Raw genomic sequence first — 23443 nt, 5'->3', positions numbered from 1 at the left:
CCTTATCTGGTTATCAGTATTGGGTGGGTATTGTGTGGAAAGTGGGCACCTGGGCATCTGTTGTGGGATTTCCTGGGGCTGGAGGAAGCCTTGCTGCAGGATCTGTATCCCAGTCCTCCATTCCTGCCAAAGAGAGAGTTGCTGATTTCTTTTTCCATCAATAGGTGTTGGTAATTGAGTAATGTTCCCCCATCCTCTGTTTACACAGACACTTTGTGTCTTTAAAGGCTATTTATGTTTTTGTTTTGAACATTTCACAGGCACACTGCTGTTTACTCAAGCAAAGGCCTGGAGTACAACTGAGTACTTGTCATGCTGTACTGACTGAATCCAAGTTTGTTTTGCCTCTGTTATTCCTCCTTTCTGGTGCATAAAAAAATATCATTGGAGAGAAGCACTTTATGCATTCCTTGAATATCCCTTGTGCCACAGGAGAGCTCTGTATGCAAGAGATGAGAGCAGGAGAGATCCTGCTCTAGGAATACAGTCAAGAAGTGCTATTTACTTTTTTGCCCCGATGGCTTTGGCACAGGTAAAATAGCAATGAAATTTCAGAGGGTAGCAGTCACACCTTTATCTATCAGTTTACCTTGCTCAACAGTGCATAGTTAATTCCTTTTTTCCCCTGTAGATTGCTGTTTAAAAGCACTCACTGTGTAGCCAGCTACTGTGAGTGTTTTAAGCTGAGGAATAAAAACATGCTGCCAGCTACAAGGTCTTGTTGCTGTACTTTTCCTTGTGACCTTTAACAAATGCAAACCATTGTTATTGTGCACAGAATCCAGCAAGGCTATAATCACCATTAAAGAGGGTGGTTGGTTTATGTTTACTTTGGGTTTCACTATTTTAGGGCAGACGGGAAAAATATTTATGGTGGGGGTGGTTTTGGTTGGGTTTTTTTATTTTTTCTAGGACAGGAATAATCTTTTCTGTTTACATTTGTGGAGTAAGCACAGCCAGGTCCATACAGCAACTGGGACTCCTGTGCCACAGTACATGACTATTTGTGTCCTTGCTTTTCTCATCCCACATCCAACTGTCCAGTGGATCCGTGGATAAACAGGTCCCATCTGATTGAGTGAGATGTCTAAATAGTAACAATTGCAGCAGAAAAACAACTTTTTCTTCTGAGCTGCAGAAATCTAGTTCACTCACATCTTGCATCTTACATCCTAACTTTCTGCCAGTAAAAAGGAATAAATAAAATACATTTTAAAAACCTCTCCAGATTTAACAGTTGCATCTTTTCTGAGGCCTCCACCAGCAGGTTTTTTTCCCCTTTTGCTGCTTCCTGCCTTTCTCCCTGCATACACTGTCATCTTCCTGGAAACTTTTGCATGGGCAAAAGGCATTGTGTGGGATGTTCTGAGCAGTGTGTCCTCCAAGACCCAACTCAGCAAGGAGCTGCTGATTCCCTGTCGCAGCCTTTCCCTTCACAGGGAAATTTGCTGGTTTCTTCTACCGTGCAAATCTTGCAATTTAGGAATTTCGAACCTCAATCCATCTGCCAAATGTGGCTGAAATTGCACATTGTGTTTGGAAACAACTAGGAAATGCAAAGCTGGACAGACCTACAGCACAATTGTATAAAGCCCATTTAATGAGGCAAGTAGCCTAAGAAGAATGGATTCCCCATTGTAATGTATACAGACAGATATGTGTTCCTACCCAGCTCATAGAACATTAGCTCTGAAGATGTGCTGTTACATGCATTCTGCAAATAGATAATTGGAGAGGGAGAGGGAAGAAGGAGAGGGATGTTTGTATCATTTCATGGCAGGTAACCATGGTCATTCATACCACAGCTGGGTGTTTCTGACTTTGTTTCTCACACAAGTGCTAATGAAATATTTTGTGGTTAAAAAAAAAAAAAAAAAAAAAAAAAAAAAAAAAAAAAAAGAGCTTGGAAACCCAGTATCCAAAGGGTTTCAAAACTTTATTGTATGTGCCAAATATTTCCAGCTGTTATTGCCTTCCACTTATTTCCCACAGCATCTTGGCCTGGGTCTGCTAGTGATCTTTCTTCGTTGATGGCATGAGATGTTAGCTGAGCCAATGTTTATGCTGCTCAGAAAGATATTCCTCAAGCCTTACTTCATTAATGATTTTAAAGCTTGTTAACCTGTTTATCTTCAAAGGGTGGAAGCTTTTAATGCTAAATAAAGTAGATGGCATTTATATAGATTTTTATAATGAGTACAATTGGATATCAGACTCCAGTCTGTGTTACAGACCAGGAGCCATTACATTCTTCAGTTGCTCTCCCTGAGAGGAGGGAGATTACAAACATGGGTGTCTGAAGCAGCATTGCATCTGCTCACTTCAACCCACTGAGAATTTCTAATGTTCAGTTCCTTCAAAAGAAAACAGTTGCTAAGATATTCAGCAGTGGAGAATTTGCGGATGGCTTGCTATAGCTTCTGTGATCATTTGTGGATTGTCTGGTGGCAAAGCATAGTTTTGTGAGTAGCTTAATTTAATTAAATCTAGATCAGCAAGGGATAGCTTGGATATTGTGGAATCAGCTGCTTTCTATCATGAAATTTTAGAAAGTCTTATAGGCAAAGCAGTTGCAAAATCTGTTTAAATTTTCTTACATATCAGCCTACTTGCTTTCTGAAAGACTTGATGTCAAGTTACTTGGGTTACTCAAAACCACTGCCTGGTTGATCGACTGCTCTTTGTTGTTTTGGCTTTGAAAGATTCATTAGAATGGAAGGAAGTTTTTGCTTTTATTTTCCACCATTCACATCAGTGCTGCTTGCACTTCATATTTTTTTCTGTTTTGGTGATGAAAACATCCTGCTGGTTAATTGTTGTAAACATTTACTTAGCACTTTGCAGTCACTAATGAATTAATCTCTGTAATGCTGGGTAAGTATTATGTGTATTTTAGAGCTCAAGAGTGTTGATGAGACATACCTAAGGCCTTAAAGTGTGTCAGTAGTGTAGATGAGGATTTAATTTGAGAACATTACTGTGACTCACTGTAGTTAATGTGCAAGCAGTGTCAGTCTGTGGGTTTGTGTATGAGCCAGGATTTGCAGTATTACAGAGATTACATCTTTCTTATTGTTCTAAAGCAGCTCTTTCAGGTTGTGTTCATTTTCCTTTGAGAAGTGGATATTTTTGAAATCTTGCTTCTGTATCACAGAAATGCTAAATTTAATTGAAAGGAAGTTTGATTTGCAGCTAAAGCAAACCATTAACTGTTTCAATATCAGTCCTAGAATTAGACTCCAAAAGCTGAAAATCTCTCCTTCTCCCACTGATGGGACACAGAGAGACAACCTGTTCTCTTTTCCACTTCCCTGTCTGCAGGAACCTCCAGGACCAACTTGTGCTGCTGAGCCTTGGAGGGGCTCCCCAGTCTCACCCAGCAGAGCTACCAGAGCTATGGGTAGCACAGCCAGCAGGAATCCCACATCCCAAATCCCACATCCCACCCTGTGTGACAAAGCAGCCTGAGAGTGAATGGAGCAGGGGCTGAGCAGCACAGGCAGATTCTGCCCTGAGGGCCTCTTTGCACTCTAACCCTCAAAGGTATCACCCCAGATTTTCTGAAAAGGAAAGCACTGACAGAATCTCCATGCAGAAAACCTGGCACTTGCTTTGTTACAAGCAGCTCAGAGCATAAGGCACCACTGAAAGCTCTGGTATAGCAGAAAAAGCAGCTCATGGGGTATAAAGTTCTTTTATTTCATGTTTGCATGCAACAGTTGTGTTTCTGTTATTTAAGCTTCCTGACCTGGAATACTACTGGCCTGGACTGTACCAGTTAAGTGTGCATGACTATTGCTGCGGTTTGGTTTGGGGTTTTTTCCCTCCACAGATACACTTTATATTGCTTCACCCTTTCAGAATTTAAGGTAGAACTAAAAATTTGCTGAAAGAGATACACAGGGTGGGGAAGGGGAAATAATTTTCCAATCACATATTACTTGTTCCTTCCCTTTTCCCTCATCACCATGTCCAGATGTTGCAAAATGAAACTTAGAGCTCAAAAATGTAGAAGTTGGGTTTTGTAGCTCAACACTTCATTTAAAGGTTATTTATTTGAGTGAAGTAACAATGCCAACTAGTGGTCAGATCCCTCACTGAGAAGAGATTTGGTATTCTAGCAAAGAAAAAAAAATAGTAAAAATGTATAAAAATCTCATCTTTTGTAACAATCACACTATTCAGCTAAGGAAAAGACTCTAAATAATGATTTTTGCATAATAATACAAATTCAATTTGTAACTTAACAACTGCATCATTAGGTTAATGACAATTAATACACTGTTATGCTTTTCTTTTTTTCAAAATTAATTAATCCCAGTCATAGTCATAGTCTGTTCACCTGTGCCAGAACTAAAGATAGGAGCATGTATTATCTTGTTTCACAATAGTATCTGGGTTCTGCTTTTCTAAAACAAAAATGTGCATTTGGGCTTGAATTACCTGTCCTGGCTTCTCTTTGAAAGTCCAAGGTTATTCTAATAACAAGTGATAATCTTCCAACATCACTAAAGGCTTTTTTCTTTTTCTTCTTTAGCCTTAGGTGTATATCAACACATCAACGTTGATAAGGTGCTCTGCCACAAGTTGCTCTTTATTTTTATTGTTTCCTAATGACACAATTTGCATCAAGATAACTAGATTTAGGGATACATATGTAAATATTACTGGCTGTTATCTCGATGCCAATATCTAAATTTAATTATCATCTTTATATATTAAAGACATAAAACTATAAAGCAGCTGTTTGGAATTTTCATTTCTTTTAGGCTTTTGGGGTGGTTGTTTGCCTGGGCTTTTTTTCCCCTTTCAAAACTGTGTCCTTCCTATAGTGTTCACCTAGCCCTCAATTGTTTTAGCAAACTCATGTGCTGATTAACAAGATGATTCCAGTAGATGATGCAGGGAAAGGCACCAGTTGGGAAGGCAACTCTCTGAGATCTACACAGTGGTTAAAATTACAGTATCTTTTTACTCTGTGTTAGCTAGATATTTTCAGTCTGCAGTATGCAGGTGCTGTGTCTTCAGAATCTCCAACCTGCACATCTCTTGATGTGCCTGATGTTGAGGTACACTGTTCTTTCAACATGCAGTGTTCTTTTAGGCATTCCCTGGAGTTTTTCCAGGCCTGACTATCTACCTACCTGACTTTTGAAAAGCTAGATTTGCATGTGTTATCAGGTACTTATAATTATTAATTTTGCATTCATAACCATTTTGAGCATACCTATGCCATTCATCATGTTTCATGGTTTCTTCAGATAAAAGTTACCTTGTATGTCCTGTGAAGTCAACTAGTTTGTGTGTAGTTCTTACTCCTTTAAATGCAACACCTGTATTTTATTTTATCCAAAGGGAAGCCAGGTTCATTTCTCTGATGCTTAGTGAACTTTGGATCTATTCCTTGATCTCACATTTCACTGCAATGCTGAGATTAGAAGCTCTGATTCACTTTGAGCTGCAGAAAAATGTGGGTCACACTTACAGGAAATATCTGGGGGGCTAGTTTTGGTTTGTGCTAGAGCTCCAAATGCTTCTTCCCCTTCTGGCAGGCTTCTGTACACACTGTCCCCTTTCACCATGGAATAACCCTGACAGAAAACTCTCTTCTCCTTCCTGCAGCATCAGGAGTTGAAGCCTGCTGCCTTTGTGCCTATGGCACTGCTGAGTGTCAGATTTGCATGAGCATCCTTCACCTCTGCTTCCACCTCCCTAACAGATATGTACTGACCTTGATCTTCAGAGCACCGTACACTCCAAGGCAATTCTGAAGTTTCCCGTGTGTTTTGGAGGAGTGTGAGGATGAATCCCAGTGTGAGGATGAATCCCAGTGTGAGGATGAGTTTCTCAGTCACTGCTCTGGCTCCAGACCTTACTTGTTAAGTGCTGGCAAACCCAGAGGGCACACTTATATAAGCCACACTTATATGTTCATTTACTTTTTAATCTGTGACTACTTCAAAGATCATTTACTAACAACCTTCACAGAAAGAGCTTTCTAGCATTACTGCTGAATTTGGAAGTTCTCCATATTGCTCAGTTATCTCAGACCTGTTTTTTTGCTTTTTCTCTCTTTGACTCCAAGCTCCATGGTTTGCATATTGCTTTTATTCTCCACTTCAATTTTATTTAATTTCAGCTGAGAGACATCAAACGCTGGCTGCATTTCTGGATATATGTATTTCCTGCTTTCTTGCCCTTTGTAGCCTGAAGGCAGCCTAAGTTCATAATTGAACTACAGGCAAGATGGGAAAAGAGAACTGTTTGTTCCATGAACTCAGCAGCATTAACCATTAACTATGCCTCTGTTTATTTTTAATGAAGGAAGAAGTGGAAAAAGTAATAGCATCTGTCTCTCACCTGCATTGATACGTGGCTTTTAAGGAGGTGGGAAGATAGAGAAGAGAGACAGAAAGATGCCAGCATTGCTTTATGTGACCTTTTCCACTTCTACTCCAGGAGAAAGGATTCCAAAATTTATTTCCCCCACCCCAGTTTTTGTCTCTTTCTTTCTTGCCTTTCTCATTACCTTGAATTACCAGCAAATTTTAAAAGAAGAAGAGGGAATAGAAAGATGAAGCAGTTCAATCCACCATTTTGCTCCCCACTGCAGCCTTTCCTCTTCCCTTCCTGGCAGAAGAATGCTGCTTTCTTGCTTTTGGGGTTTTTCAGTTGCTAGGAATTCAAAATATTTGTGGCTTTTTAGAAAATAATTTTGGAAATTGCGTCAGTGCAGAGGCCTTGGGGCTGGAAATGCCAAGTGTTACCTAAGTGGAATAGTTGGCAGCCCAGCGTGGCACTGTGTGATAGGAGATGAACCCGGGGCAAGAGGAGCCAAGCACCAAGGGCTGAAGGCCCCCAGCTGTTTCTGAGTCACAGCCAGGCAGAGGAGCAGTGCCCTGATTGCAGAGCTGAACATTTGTCCTTCCTGAGAAGCAGCTCACACACAGATCTTGGCGGCAGAGGGAAACCAGGCACTAAATTGAGATGTGAGCAGATGAGGATAAGAACTTTTGACTGGCAGGAAGCAATGGGTTTTCTGAAGAAGGAGCCAGCATTAACCTGTCATGCTTCCTCCTTTCAAATCTGCTGCTTGCCACAGGAGTCTGGGCAAATGCAATTACTTTTTTTTTCCCCACCCTGTACAAAACTGTCCTACCTGGTAGATTCAAAAATGAATGATGAGCAAAGTCAGGAAACAAAAAGACTTGTTGTAGGAGTCTGGTGAAAAAAGGCTCCTCACTGTGAAGTTAGTGGAAAAAACCAGAGGAGACGCCCCTCCCTCCCACTGGCATAATATGCAACTCTGTGGAGTAACACACAAACCAAGGGAATCCTGCCATCTCTAGGGAAGGCTTAAGATGCTAAAACTGTTTTCCTTGGCATGTGAGAAAATATTATTTGTTGTTTTAGAAGGAGTATTTCAGTAGTTCCAGCAGAAGAATTTACAAATCTCATGTACAATAATGAGGAGGGTAGTGTCTGTGCAAGTGACATCTATGAGAAAGAATCTGGAGTGTTCAAATATGTCCCACGTGCTGTAAAAATATAAGTTTGATAGTGTAGTGCTTTTTACAATATATTGTAAATATATTTATGTATTTAAACATATAGAATATATTTTATACATGTAAATATGTAATATGTAATATATAATATATAATATATAATATATAATATATAATATATAATATATAATATATAATATATAATATATAATATATAATATATAATATATAATATATAATATATAATATATAATATATAATATATAATATATAATATATAATATATAATATATTTGGCTGTTTTGTTTCTTATTCAGAATTTGGAAGCCTATTGCCATTAGAAATGACCCTTCTTCATTGAAAAGGCCCTTTGTTCTCTATGAAAATAATTTTATATTGTCAAGAAATTCTACTCAAGCAGAAGGGAAACTGGGTGTTTTCAACTTTTCTTCCTGTGCCAGGTGTCCTTGCTAACAGCTTCACTTCAGTGTATGCAGTGGTCTGACTGCTTTACTCCTTGGCTCTGCCTGACATTCTGATAAACTTAAATCTGCACAGGATTAGTCACTTCCAGGGTGAAAAATGTTCAAGAATATACTCTTAAATATTGCTCAGCATATTTTGCAACAAAATACATTAAGGCATTCTCTGGTTGCCATTATAATGCCCTACAACAAGTACTAGGCTTCTGCAGTGCAGTTGTTCATATTTACCTCTGGGAAAATTTTTATGGCCTGTGTTGCAAACTTCTCAAAATCCAAACCAGAAATTTCCCCTTTTGGTTCAGTTAGGTCCCCAATGGCTTGCCTCATTCTGTTTCCAAGGGTTTTGGGGTCCAGGGCCCCATTTCCTTCTATCCAGAGATGGAACTCACATGTGATGCACATAGAACAGCTTGGTCTATGTTTTTCCAGATGCCTTGGAGAAGAGAAGTGTAATGCAGATTTGAGGGAGATGGGAGACACACTGCTCTGACCCCTTCTACCTTTCCAGGGGTTTGCAGAGGGGAATTTAGCTGACCTGGCTAAAGTTTTCTCCCCTATTTCTTCCTCTGGCAAATTGCCTTCTCCACTCTTCTCCTATGATGACTTAGAGACAGATATCTGGACTGCAGAGACTTTTATGGATAAATGTGGCTATCCTACATACTATTCTTCATCTTGCTTTTGTTTCAACAACTCTTTTTTCTTGTTGACATCTGGTAAGTGCAGACTGAACTTTTGAAATCCTGGATAAAGGAAGAGCTCTGATTCTTTCCTTTTATCCTACAAAGACAGCCAAGAATAGGGAAGACTTTGGCTGACCACCCAGCTGGGAATATCACCAAAACAGAGCAGGCAGAACTAAAAAGGCACAGCAGATTTGGTGATCTGAAGCAAGGTGGGAAAAGTTTGCAGGTAGGTGAATGCCTTAAGTAGGGGTCCTGAGAGCCCCAGAAAAATGTTCCATGACACCATATTCCTAGGCTCCTGAGAAACACCTATCTGGATCTTTTGGGATAGTGGGTACAAGTGAAAACCTGCATCACTAAGGTAGAAAATATCTCTGCTCTAGTGAGAAATGTGGATTGGGAAAATCTTCACTTCTTTTTATATTTCTATTTTTAAGGACTTTTTTTTTCAAAGTAACAAATGGAAAAACAGAAGCTTTTGATGCCAAATTCTGTCCTGATATGCACAAACATGACTTTCATTGACCTTTTGAGGGAGGGCTATGGACTTCACTTAGTATAGAAGAGAATTGCATAGGCTTGGAGTAGGAATGATAACTAACTATGAGGGACTTCAAGAAATTTGTTACCAAGCCAGAAGTACCTGAGGAATAAAAAAATGATGAGTTTGGTATCTCAGGGTTGATGTGTGACATAAATAAAGACACAGTAAAAATATAAATCAACACATCACACAGCCAAAGAAATAGCAAAATGCTGGGAAAAAAAGTCAACAAAACCAGAAACGTCAGAAGGGCAACAAAAGGTGTGAGAAAAAAAGGGTTGAAGACTGTGAAGTCAAAGTAGGACATTTATAATTATGTCAGGGACAAAAGGTCTGTCAGAGACTGCTCTAGCCAAGGGGAAGTTGTTCATGGATGCCCTAGATAGTGCTGGGAAACACTGCAGTTTCTCCATCTCAGCATGCACCAGGAAGAAAAGGAAGAGACCTGCCAGAACCAAAAGGACTGTTTTGTAGCCCAAAAAATACAAAATTCCTGAACACTGTGTCTACCCAGAGCAGATGACAGAAAAGTATAATGGCTCACCAGGCAGTGCCAGGGCAGCTGGAATCTCCTTTTACTCTCCCAAAAAGGCAAAGATGGGAAGCAACAACAGGAGGACTGGCAAGAGTCAACTGCAATATCTTTATTGTGCCAGCACAGTATGGGTCAGGGCAGCTCTTTCTTCCCTGTGTCCATGCATTATGCATAGTGTGTATGAGTTCTGGGGTTTTGGTTTTGTATTTTTTAAATGTAATTGAATTTAAGTCTGTGTGTGTGTGTGTGTGTGTGTGTGTGTGTGTGTGTAAAACCTTTGGATTTAATTTGAGTCCTGCTTCTGCTTGCTCTCCTTATGGTCTCTCCTTTGTTTAGGATGATTACTTGCTCTTACTAAGGCAGCACAGAGTGCTCAGAAAATGCTGAACTTTATGCTCAGCCCCAGCATCCCCATTTGTTCAGGCTCTGTTTACCCAAAATCTCTGGGGCTCAAATAAACAAGGTGATATTATATTTATAAATACAACTGTGCATGACTAACTCATGCATCTGATGGCAGAAAATAAGGTGACATTTGAGGTTGCAAAGCTCATAGGCACAAAATGAGAAAGGTTAATGAAATTGCATGGGGCAAGAGAGTTTATTACTACTGCCTCTCCTGGACCATCATCCGTGAAGAACATGATAACAGAATACCCTGTTTAACCAGGGGATAGGTATGGTTCAGGCATGAAAAAACAAAACCTGTGTTTTTTCTGCTTGTATGCAAGCCCTGGTTTGGGGAATGCTGCAGTCACCAGACCCTTCTTGATGGTGGAGGTAAAACAAAGGCATTAAAGCTTCCATTAGCATGTACAGCAAGAGCTTCTGCTCACTGGATACCCTCTCTCTGACCCTGAAGTCTGCTAAATCTGTAAGATACTTAATGGCATGACTTACTGAGAATGTCCACTTTATTTCATAACTGAGCTGGTCTAACTTTAGTTTCTGATTATTAACTCTTCAGTGAGCAAGGCCAATCTCAGAAGAAAGGGACTTCTATGCTTTCTGAGCATCTTTTCCCTGGAAATTAGATCAAGATTCTTCAAGTCTTGCAATCTAAATTGCTGCTCTTTGACACTTGTTTGGCAATTGAGAAGGGCAGGACTCAAAACAGCATCCTAGAGGTGAAAGGCTACATATCCTGTTAGTGGGAAAATCATCTACAAAAGCAATGGTATTTGTCAAGAGCCTAGAGAAGATCTGACATCAGGAAAAGCCTTTGTGAAGTCCACCACAGTAACAGAAATGCATTCACCTTGATCTAAATCATTCTTTTTACAGCAAAATCTAAAAATGGAGCAAGACAGGGTTATAACTTAAATGCAGGAACTGTGACAAATAACAATTTATATGAGGAAATGAAGTGCCACAAGGATTGGGTTCCAGGGAAAACTTGTCTTGTGAAAAGGATATGAAGTTAAATGGTCAAATAAACCAGGGCTTTTGTTTTGGGGTTTTGTTTTGTTTTGTTTTGTTTTGTTTTGAATATTGCTTTAAAAAAAAAGAGAGTGACAAAAAGGAGAGCAGGAGCAAAGGTCTTACATTCAAGAAAGACTTGCTTGTGGTTAATATACCACAGAAATAGCTGAACAGTTTATCCCTGTGAAAATATTTCCTCTGGGATGTTGTTAAGATGATGAAAATATGCAAATTATTGATTACTTTGCCTCTCAATCAAACCTGCAGGAATGTAGGAATGAAAAGCTGATATAAGTGATCCTGTTTGATGAGGGACATATTCTGAATTTTTGCTCTTGAGCCATTTCACTTTTAATAGTGACTGAGTTTGTTCTTTTGTTTGTTTTTCTCTCTTTGCTCTGCTTTTCTCATGCAGAACAGTAAGAACTCGACTCAAATTGCACTCTTGTGAGGATTTCTCCAAAGAAATCTGAACGGTTGCAGCTTAAATGCTGAGGAGCTGGAGAAGAGAAGCAAACTCCATCTTTCCTAGTGCTACTTGGTTGGTACCAAATCACTCCACAGTAATTCTGCCACTCTTTTTATTTGTCTTCAGCAGCTGGGAAGTTGTAGGTGCACGAGAGGTCAGGCAGTTTGCTGAGCTTGCTGTTTTCACTCTGAAATCATGGACCTCCTGCTCCATTGGACAAAGATGGTCAGGAGTTCCTGGAGCAATTTTCCAAATAAAAAAAGCTTCTTTTTTTTTTGTTAGCCAAATATATTGCAACAATATTTCAGCAGAAGATGTTTCCTGTAATTTTGATTAACATTCTGAGAGAGACCTGCAAAGAGGCAGAGGCTGGGCAGGCACAGACTGCATCTCTTTGTCCCATGAGGTGGGCCAGTAGAACTAATGCAGAGACCCCAGTCCCAGTCTCTGGTAAAGCTGCCCATTGAAATCAAGGCTAGTCTTGAATCAAGCACGACTATGATTTGAATAAGAGATTTTTCTTTGCTCATTTTCTTTTCTTTCCCATGTAAATGCTCCAATTATTTTAAGGCATTTTTTTTTCTTCACCAAAAATTATCTCATTTTCCATTTAAAAATACTGAATTTGTCCCCATATAGAAAAGGAAAACTATGAGATCAGAAGTTTCATATTTTTTTACCGAATTTTAGTGCTAGTCATGTTACAAAGGGAGACCCATGTTTCAAGCTTCTACCTGAATTTTCATCCCAACAGATAGCTCGGTTAATTTATTAAATGTAGTTATTTTTAAATGCCTTTACCTTGCTGCCCTCTTTGACCTCTAGCACTTTCCTAGGGATGCCTTTGCTATATGTACTGTATCCTGATGGAACGAGCTGAACATGGGACAGCAATGCACATGAACATTCCTTTGCAGGTTTTGGAAGTGTTTTAGAGGAGAAAATCCCCAAGACCTCCCTACTACCCATTTTGTGGTTTTGACAAAGCAGCTTGTCCTCCTTACATCTTCCTAAAGTTCGAGAAGGATTTACTCTTCAGCAAGCTCGTAGTTTTGGATCTGTACAACCGAAGGTCTTCAGGGTTTTCCCCCACCTGCCCAGCAGCAGCAGCAGCAGCAGCAGCAGCAGCAGCAGCAGCAGCCTGACCCCGGCGCTGCCCGGCAGATTCCCGGCAGAAGGATGGAGGAGCCCTGCAAACCCCTCCGCTCCCAAGAATGCCTTTCTGCTACCACCTAGTGGGCATGAAGAGGTGTGAGAACACCAACTTGTACGGAGGTGGATGCCAGGAACAGGAAAGAACGTGGAGAACTGAGTGCAGAAATTTCCCCTGACAGGTCTGGAGACAGGGCACAGGCTCATTGGGCTGCAAAGCCTACAGACGGTGATGCACAGTACAGAGAACTTCAGTGCAGAGGCCATTCTGTTCAATCTCCCAGGAATTCTTCCCAGAAACAGACACAGACGCTGAACTGAGCCAACCACATGAGACTCAGCATTGGGGCTGTACCTTCCACGAGGAAACCTGGCCAGATCCTTGCTAATGTATGCACATGCAGCACTAGTGACTTTTATGTACAGATGGTGCCTACTGAGAACCTGATCAGTTCTGTCCTTTGGTTTTGTTGGTTTACTGCATGCTAAAATATCTGGGAAATTACATGAAGCAAAAGTAATGCTGGGATAATTGTGTTTGTTCTCCCAAACAAAATCCTAGTATTTCATGTACATTATCCATATTTACATTGCATTTCTCTCCCGAAAATCACTTTAATTCAAGAACATGAATGAGTACAATGTTTTAAAACCACAGCCAGCAGAACAGTTTCTTTTAATGAATACAGAAGAATCTTTCTGAGCACTTCAATTTAAAATGTTGATACTGAGCATTTACAATAATAAAAAAAAATAAAAAGGAAACAAAGGGGACAGAATACTTAATGAATTTCCTCTGGAAAGAAAAAGCAGTAGCTGGAAAACCTGAAACTGAACTCTGAAGTCCATTTAATGAAACAGGCCTTAGCTATAAAGGAAGCCTTAATCCGTTTTTGTCTTAATAGCTCACGTGAAGTTTCAAAGTAAAGGATTTTCTTGGAATTGGTCCAGAGCTCCATTTTCAGTATCCCACAGGCTGGAGACACACATGCTTTTGTGAAAATCACAATATTATAAATTCAATATATTTCACTCTCTTCATGTGTGTGAAGGAATTAAAAACCACAATCAGATCAGGTCTACAGCAAATAAGTCGATTCTCATAAGTACATAAGTAAAGTTTCTGTGACTTATTTTAGAACTTATTTAACTCAGAACCAAAACCATATGTCCGTCACAGAAGGGAAGCGGGAATTAGAGAGAGAGGGAGTATATATTCACTTAATATAATTCAAATTTTACCTCAATCCCTAATCATGGAAATAAATCCCTTCTGGTCTCTGTAGTCAATCTACAGCTACATCCTTGGGAGCTCAGTGTCACAATCACCTGTTTCTGCAGCAGAGAAAAGGGAGATGTCATCCTAATTGTGCAGCTGCCTGATATCAGCTGTATGAAGTGAAGATTAAACCTCTTGGGCTCTTTGGCTCATCAGTCAGAGAGTGGGTTTTAGAAAACATATGTTAAAATTCCGTGTGCATGCGATTAAAACCATGTTTATTGAAAGACAAGGTGTATTTTGAAAGATGAATCTTATCTCATATAAGAAGAACTCATAGATTTAAAATTTCAGTTCCTTTTAGATCCCAAAAAACAAATTAGTCTGAATTGCAGAATATAACCATCATTTGCCAAGGAACAAAATAGAAATTAAGCACAAGGCTCTCATAGTCCTCCTAAAATGAAATAAAAATTATGAACCAAAGATTCTGTCAGCTTTTTCCCAGGAAAGATAAAACCACTGAGATTAACAGAGAAATCTTTATAGTAATCATCTAAAATGACGCCAGAGGGTGCTGTCATTTCTCCTTAGGTTCACAGTGTCGAGTGAATCTGCAGCTCTCTTGCCCCCCAAGTTGCTACTGAAAAGAACCTTTTAAAAAACCAAACAACCCAGTAAATTTTGAAATTCACTGGAATTGTTCTGGAAGGGAATTAGAGACCACAAACAGAGGAAAAAAAATATATGCTCGTACGGATTTAAGGCCAGAATTCAAAATGTGAAGGCTCTCCTGCAAGTACTTTGATTGTATAAAACTCTGGAAATTTTTTGCTGCTGCTGTCCATTTGTATTTAATTTAGAAACATAGATGCTAGATCTTTTAATCTGTAAATATTTCTGTCTCATGAATTCATGCCTTATCTGCTGCATATTGTTGTCATTACTGGACTGCTAAAACAGAAGTGATAGGATAATATTGTTAAATGTTTGCAGTGTCCTGCCTATGAAAGTCACTTAATCGTCCTTTGGAAGAGCTGACAAAAGAAAGTACTGCATCCTTTCCTACACTCTGAGATAAATAAACGGTCTAGAAATGGTCCTCAGTCTTTTCTACCATCTGAAATTTCTACTTAGCCACTACATACAAAGCATAGTTTTCTTGGGTTTTTTCCCCCTTCCTTTCATAGCTTGGTTGCTCAAATCATGGCCTGTGAGGCCACAATCAAGACAAATACTGAAACTCTGGTCAGGTTTGACTGCAGAGAGAATCCAGGCAGCACGGTAGATGCTGAACTTGCTGCAATGCTGAGTGTCCCTCCGGGTCAGCACAGTTGATGGTTTCTAAACCTACCAGAGGCAGGATGAGCACTCCACATTTCTTACTGTGCTGGAACAGCCAGACCTAGCTCTGAGCTCTGAGTTCTGAATTTGCCATAAATTCAGAGACAGCCCCATTCCAGGTTGTTTTTACAACCTGATATATAAGAAGCTAATCTTGCTTAGGTATTAATTGTCCTCCTCATGCAATTTATGTTATTTTAGAATGCATAAGGTGCAAGATTTATGAGGCATGTTTACAGTACAATAAATAGAATAAATTGGCTAGGCTTGTCATGGTTGGAAAAAAAAAAAGTTGCAAAGTTTTTGTTGTTGTGTCAGTTTATTTTTAGGGAAGTAACATGAAGATCTTTTGTATGAGGCCCACAGGTCTCATCAAGTGGCTAACAGGGTATGAGCCGAGTTTGGTCCATCAGGAATGTAACCCCAACCCCAGTATAATCCTGTAAAAGTCTTCACTGACTTCAGTGGGGACAGGTTTTAACCCCACAGTGCCACATCATGTCAGGAAAACTGAGGATCTGATTTGGTGTCTGTTTCTTTTGGAGTGTCCCCACCCTCATCTCTGCTGTTCTCACATGATCCCTTGTTCTTATCTCCTCCCTGTATTCCTCTAGTCCCACCCGCTGGGCTTTTCATTCTCGATATTGTATCTCTGTCTCTAAGGAGAGGTGGCTGTTGCTGAGTCTCTGCTAGATGTGGTCCTTGATAAGTGTTTTTTCAGGTCTCACAGTCAAGTAAGTAAGCCAGTAAGCCAGTAAAGTAAGTTTGAGACAAAGTGGTAACTAGTGGAAGACTAGGATTTTTCCCTTTTTGAGGATGTCAGAGGAAGGCATTATGTATTGGAGTACTGGAGTACTGAACTCGTGATTTTTTTTTTTTTTTTTTGCAAGTCAGGGCTAGCAGTGTATTTAAATCAAAGATTTATTAATCTGTTCCAATAGGCCAAGTTACCTTTTAATAGCTTTCAGCAGTTAGCAAAGGCTGTATTTCTGCAAGTCTTTTGTGGATTCAAGACTTTTTTACATCTTTCTTCTCTTCACATTTTGTTTTATATAAGGCTTTTTTCCAGATCTGAATTCCCTTAATTAGGACAAATACTGACATGAAAAATACTCCCTCTTTGAATTACATCCTATTAAATTTTACTTAAAAAACAAGAAACTATGATTACAAAAGAGTTCTGAACTACTATTGCACTTTTTACCCTGCTTGTACCATTTGGGTTCCTGTGTTTTCTTTACAATCATGAAGATAAATTTGTTGGTATTTTCTTAATAAATTAAAAGTCATAATTTGGGGATAATATCCAAAATAGCACATAATCACTTAAATCAGAGCTGAAATTTAATTAGACCCTTACACACAGTTCAGTTGCAGTCTGGAGTCTGATCCCATTCAAAATTACAGTTATTAGATTTGACATAAATAGAGCAGGTAGAGTCACCTAAACAGGGGTGAGGGACTGGGACAGAATTTAGACTGCATGATTGCAATCCATGATGGGCACACACAAAATCTTTGCTCCAGGGATTAGACACTCTTTGCTCGTGGGTGCTTCTGTGCTGTCATACTAACTGAGCAGAGCGACCTCATGTCCTGTTTTCTATTAAATTAATTAGGGATTCTCAAACCACCCATCCCTAGGGTGGTAAATTGCTCTGGTACATTGGCTGAGATATCTGATAGCTCTGGATTCAGCACAGAGCATTAAAAAATTATCACCACTTCAACTAGAAAATGAATGGGTGCTTGGGGAGCTTTGTACTTGTGGTGATGTCCACACTTTGTGTGATGCATCACCACAGGACCATTTGCTCCATGAACATCAGGTTTTCCACAGGTGATTCTGATGATGCCCCAGCCTTGACTTATTATATGGGTGGGATATAAAGGTTATTGCTTCTGCCTTAATCTCGGGATTCTCAAACCCATAAAAATTCTTTCCTTTACTGGAAGATGAATTTAGGAACTATGTTCATTACCAGTGTACCCACTTTTTATTTGTGTGTGCCATCCACTGAACGACAATCAGTTATTTTTATTATTCTGTATCAGTTTGGAAAGAAGCACTTGGAATATCATATGTTCAAATACCAATTTGGAAAACCATTTTCCAGTCATGTTGAAAGGCTCATTCTCTTGGTGGACTGTCCAGTTTATTCCTTTTGTTGAAAGCATTAGGGAAGACCTTATACCTAAAATTTGTCATCTGTGACTCCTGGTGGTAAGCATCATAAATATTCCAAAATCCAGTGCAGGTGTTGGGATGAAAAGGAGATAATGAAGAGGAGCAATTGTCAAAAAGGGTAAACTGATAATATTCCCCTACAATCTAACAGCTTGACAGAAGTAATAGTTTAGACTTTTGTTCTGTAGATTATGTGGAGATATACATAATCAACTATTTTATTCTAGATAAGCTCATTTCTTTCATTTAGAGCCCAGGAGGAAGAGGAATGCCATGATATCTCCCTCCTTCATCTTGTAGTCAGTCTGCTGAATAATTTGTGGTAATTCAGAAATAGCTCCAAGCCCTTACACCTGGTATACCTACTGCAGGGGTGCAGTTCAAGTCTCACCCCTACCTGAACCATTTGTAGGGAAATTATATTTATCGGCAAGAGCCTGAGGTTCCAACCAACTGGCTGGAATGCACACTGACAACTGCAGTGATAGAGCAGCTCCTCTGCATGATGATTTGTCCTAGACAGGGCAGAGGCTTGAAGGCAAGAGAAAAGGTTCCTGCAACAGCTTTCTGGGAATTCTGCTCCTCTAAAAATGAAACCCACCACTATTCTTCTGCCTCTAGTTTGTTTTTGTTTTATGTTTTTTGGGTTTTTTTGGTAGATGTGGATGTGTAAAACTGGCAGCCAATGGGAGCATTAAAATCTACAGTGCACTCTCAATGAAAAGCATCTGAAGAACTGAGTGTGTATGTGTGTAAGGGGATAATGTCGCCCACTTCAGTCTTCTCACTCTTTAGTGACATCCCAGCATCTAGAACTTTCTGTATTTTAAACTGCGATGGATTAAAGGAAATAGATGTGGAACCAGAACTCAGATCTACAATTGGTTTTAAGATCATCTGACATTCTTTTCACACCATTTTCTCTGTCTGGGGAAATGCTGTTACAGCATCTAGGTACATTTAAGTGCTGTTGTGTTTAAGTGCTATACTAAAACTAGTAAAAAACATTGACACCAAGTCCAATGAGCTGTTATTTCAAACTTCACAAAAGCACTTTGATAATTAAGTTACAATTTTTATGGTTTTCCCAAAAAAAAGTTTAAGGAGACTGATTAAACCCAGCATTATGTTCTCAGACAGGAGAGACAAAACAGGTTTCTCTTCACCTAAGTTATAAGGAATATCAAGGGGAAAATGCCTTTTTTCCCACCATACCTATATGATAAAAATCAAAAGACAGTATTCCGAATCTTTTAAGTTTTAAAACAGTTTTCAAAACTTTAACTTTGGAATCAGATCAAAGTTATGAATATGGCAAAACAATCCCACCTAAAGTGCTCATTGGGTGTTATCTTCCACAGCAGTAAAATAGCTCATCTCCCTTTTCTGTTACAATTATTTCACTAAATATCTGACATTTACTGCTGACATTGAACTAGTGAGGGATTTTTTTCTCTGTTTTCCTTCAAATGGAATTTTCTCATGAAATGATGAGGAACATTTCATAGTTGTGACAGATACATTAATAACTCTGCTTTGTCCAATTTTAAATATATTTCCATACAGAGCACTTCAGCATATAAGGCAGGAACATAAGTGCTAGCATCTCAGAACTCTTTAGCATGCACCGCTGAATATACAAATGCACACGTTTCAAGACCACACAGATATAAAAATTTGCAATTGAGAAGCTGAATAACGAGCTGAATAAAAAGACAGAAAAAAATTCTTAATGTCTAATGGCAAAGTACCCTGATGTTGTTATTTTAGGAAGGAAAATTAATGACTATTTTTTACAAAGGAAGCAGTTCTTCTCTGTAGTTTAGAACTGATTAGTAAATGGATATGCAGAAAGCTCTCTATGGAATTAGACAAATATGAATCTGTGCACTTCAATCTATTTTATACATGTTCTGCAAGACCTCAACAACTAGAGCTAATGCTCCCTCAGCTCCATTGAACTAATTAAGCTAGGTCATTATATTAATAATGGGTTGCCCTTCTGTCTGCATTTATGGCACTTAGCAAGTCAGTGTGAGTGTGAACACTTATCTCATGTAGGAGAGAGCTCCTGACAATGAATGAGATGAATCCATCAAGAGAATTATGTGACTTGATTACTGTTGATATCTGAAGAAGCTGGCATACACGAACAGGTATCTGCAGCTGTAGGGAGCAAACAACAACATTCCAAACAACTGGGCAAAGCTCCAAGCCTGTACTATTGAGCAAGGAGGTGGCTGCCACCAAGACCTGGTGACAAGCTGCTGATGTGGCACATGTAAAGGGTACCACAATATCTGAGTGCTGCTATCAACGCTTAGGTTAACTCAGCTGGGTTGGTATTTTGCCACAAATAGTTCTAATGCTATCTGCCAGGTGAAAATACTTTATCTAATTAGTTTTTACTTCCTTCCTTAAGGGGCATGAAAGAGTGAACACATTTGAAAATTAACTAGGAAAAACTCTGCAGTCACCACCCCAAAAGTATAAAATCAACTGCACTTTGGGCATGGCTTTGCCAGCTTTCTTGTTCTGTCAATTCTTTCAACTCCTTCAGTTCACTTGCTGATAAAGTGCCATACACAAAGTTCCTAATGGCTTGGAACCTTAGTTCCTTAAGCTGATGATACTTGGCTGAGAACAGAATGCAATGATTCTTCTCTGTCATAAATATTAAAATATAACAAAAAGTTGATTGCTGGGATAGAGGAAAAGATTTCAAAATCGCTGAAGTGGAAATTTATAAAGAACAAAGGTTGTCTTCTTGGCAGAAAGAAATACACATGTGAACTGCTTTGTATTATGATTTAGTATGAAAAAAGTTAAAAAAAAAAAAAAGTTTTTAAAGTTATCTTAATGCTGCCTCCTGGAAGTTGATGAGCAGTCCAGAACTTCCTTAATAAAGAATGCAGCTTTAGACATCGATCAATAGCACCCAACATTTTTGATTCATCATTGGCTGTGGCACAAGGGGAAAAATACTTGACTCGTACTCTCACACCTACAAACCCACTATATTCAATTTGTTTTTCTCATGAATAGAGGAAGGCATGGGATTCAAGTCCCACAGAAGCATTCTTCAGCCTCTCCATGTCTCCTCTGCCCTCCTAATCACAGGCTGGGGATCCAAAGATTAAGCTTGCTAAGCTGCCAAGAACTTCTGTAGGCACTGGAATACGGAACAAATTGTTCAGATGGTTTGTTAAACAAACAAACAAACAAAATGAAATGTCTATACAATTAAGCTGTTTGTTTAAAACAGGATATATTGAAGTAATTCAAGACTTTATGGATACAAATTTTTTTAGGTGTTTATCTGCAGTGTAACACTCATTAAGAGATGAAGTTACTGGAGTGCTCTTAAGCTTCAAAGGCAGGATTCATGGCACTCTTTTTTGTTTCCTAACAACACACAGAAATATATGTAGCCCTATAAAATAGCCATAAAATAGCTATTTGGATGCATTATAGCAAATTCGTAATAAACCCAGCAAATCTTGAGTAAAACTTGTCAACATAGGAATCACTGGGTACAGCTTGCAAAGGTGATGTTTTATATATCATTCACATAAAACTATCAGTTTGACTAATGAAGTCTCAACAGAACAAAAAGCTGTTTCTGTGAACAGTAGAACAAGAGGAAGAAAAAAAAAATCAAAATAAAATAATGTCATGTGCAGGCTATCTTAAAACATTTTTGACTGTTATTTCAAAATCGAATTTCCGCAAACAAAGAGAAAAATTTTATTCATTGCAGCACTCCTCTGCAAAGTCGGAAGGTTAAAAGAAAGTCATTTTGTAACCAAGCATAAAATAGGCATTTGAAAAATTATTTAGCTGGGAAAAAACACAATATTTTCCACATTAAGATAACTTAAGAACACCCAAATTGATTTTTATTAGACTTCTCATATTCACTTCTGAGCTGACACATGCATGAGACATTCAGCCCCAAAGGTCACTTCTGAGAAGGCTATAAGTAACTGGAAACAGCACTGCAGGATGAAATGATGCCTCACTGCTGACTATTACTGCTGGAGAGTGATAGATATTTTACTCCTGAGGCTAAGAGACAGATTCTGTAAATAAATTTTTATTTCTTGGCAGTGCCGATAGCTGAAACGCGATGTGCCAGAGCCGGTTTTCCCAATGTTAATATTTGACTTAGAGGGCGGGACGGATGTGGGCAGAGCCCGTGGGCCTGCACTGGGGGGAGCCCCCACAGGCTTTTCCCCAGGGCCAGCAGAGGATGGCACAGGGCGAGCCTGGCCCCTGGCACCCATGGCCAATAGCCCAGCCCAGGGCTGTGCTCTCCTGCTGCCCCAGCTGCTCCCAGCTGCCGGAACCTCGGCTCCAGGCCCAAATGGCGCTGCTCAGCCTGGCTGCAAACGCCTCATCCCCCTCCCCAGGCTTTGGTCACTCCATGCTTTATTCTCTCCTCGTCTTTTGGGTGCCAACATCAGTCACTGGGGCTGTTTAGCCCAGAGAAGAGGTGGCCTGGGGCAGGTTGTAGCCAGGTAAGGGTCAGCCCCTTCTCCCAGGCAAACAGCGACAGGACAAGAGGACACGGCCTTAGGTGAGGTGGAGGTTGGATGGCAGCAGGAATTTCTTCACAAAAGGTCTCATTAGACACTGGAATAGCCTGCCCATGGAGCCACCACCTCTAGAGATGTTCAAGAAATGACTGGACACGGCATTTAATGCCCTGATCTATTTGATTTCGTGTTTGGTCAAGGGTGGACTATAACTCAGACGCCTTTTCCAACGCTGTAACTGTGTGAAAACAAAACACGAGAGGCCTGTGGCGAATGACAGCTTTTCTGCAGAGGGAACCGGCGGCCGTGCCGTCCACCCCGACCGGCGAGGAGGAGCACAGCAGCCAGAGCACCCCAGCCCCGCTCCCATCCCCGCTCCCAGCCCTCTCGCCGCCCCCCGGCCCCGCCTCCTCCCCGCCCTCCCCTCACGGGCCCTGGCGCAGGCGCGGCTCGGCCATGGCGGCGGCCGTGGAGCGGCGTCTCGCCCAGTTCCGCGCCGCCCGCGGCAGCGCTGCCGCCGCTCCGCGCCCCGCCGAGCCGCCGGGAAAGGCCGCGCCTCCGGAGGCCGCCGAGGGACCGCGGGCAGCTGCGGTGGGCCGGGGCGGCGGCGCTCAGGTGAGCGCCGAGGCGGGCGGGGCGGGGGTGCGGCGGCCGGCCGGTGCCTGAAGCCGCGTCTCGCCGCCGCCTCCGCAGGTCCGTCCCGGCGCGGCGGCCGCTCCGGTGTGGGCGCGCCCGCTGCTGCTGAAGGTGCTGCTGTGGGCCGTGCTGCTGGCGCTGTTCGCGGAGCTGGAGCTCGGCCTGCCCTTCTTCGTCCTCTCCCTGCTCTACTGGATGTACGCCGGCACCCGCGGCCCCGCCGAGCGGCGGCCCGGCGAGCTCAGCGCCTACTCCGTGTTCAACCCCGGCTGCGCCGCCATCGCCGGGACGCTGACGGCCGAGCAGCTGGAGCGGGAGCTGCACTACCGGCCCGCGGCGGGCAGCTAGCGCCCGGCCCGGCGGGACTGCGCCGAGGAGGGGCCGCGGCTTGGGGAAACCAAATGGGGTTTGTTCCTGTGCAAAAAACCTGCCGAGCCTTACTGCTGGCCCCCTGTCCCGTCCCCAATAAAGCCGTAGCAAAGCCTGCGCTCTGGTCTCGTTTCCTGGGGCCGGGCAGCTGTTTCGGCCGCTGGGGAGCGGCCCTGAGAGGCACGGCTTTGTCACAGCTGCGGCTGCCAGCGTGTCAGCTGGAGGCCTTCAGCTCCCGAGCTTTGCCACAGGTGACAGAAAGGCGAGGCTGGCGTCTGACGACACCTGCAGTAGAAGGGCCTGCTGCTCCAGCTGGAAACATTCCGAAGAAACGACGTGAAGCAAGAG

General features: G+C 41.1%; 1 protein-coding gene across 2 annotated transcripts; it reads left to right on the top strand.

Annotated features, from left to right (window-relative positions):
* The first annotated feature begins 22532 nt into the window (after positions 1-22532).
* Positions 22533-23212, top strand: SAYSD1 (SAYSVFN motif domain containing 1). Of its 2 annotated transcripts, none has more exons than XM_056488212.1 (2): positions 22533-22681; positions 22784-23212. In XM_056488212.1, exons 1-2 carry the CDS (start codon positions 22547-22549, stop codon positions 23072-23074), a joined length of 426 nt encoding a protein of 141 aa, XP_056344187.1. In that variant the 5' UTR covers positions 22533-22546; the 3' UTR covers positions 23075-23212. The 2 variants fall into 2 exon arrangements, with proteins under 2 accessions (XP_056344187.1, XP_056344186.1); XM_056488211.1 differs by having other exon boundaries at positions 22533-22705.
* Positions 23213-23443: the final 231 nt, after the last annotated feature.

The sequence above is a fragment of the Oenanthe melanoleuca genome, chromosome 3, assembly GCF_029582105.1.
Source record: "Oenanthe melanoleuca isolate GR-GAL-2019-014 chromosome 3, OMel1.0, whole genome shotgun sequence".
In the NCBI taxonomy this organism is placed as follows: Eukaryota; Metazoa; Chordata; class Aves; order Passeriformes; family Muscicapidae; genus Oenanthe; species Oenanthe melanoleuca.
Note: the sequence above shows the minus strand (reverse complement) of the source record. Positions and strands in the feature narration are given on the sequence as shown.

Bases quoted from the DNA above. Each gene is read 5' to 3' on its own strand.
- SAYSD1 (XM_056488211.1), top strand. From the start codon at position 22,547: ATGGCGGCGGCCGTGGAGCGGCGTCTCGCCCAGTTCCGCGCCGCCCGC. The intron at 22,706-22,783 runs GTGAGCGCCGAG...CCGCCTCCGCAG, and splicing joins GCCGGGGCGGCGGCGCTCAG to GTCCGTCCCGGCGCGGCGGC.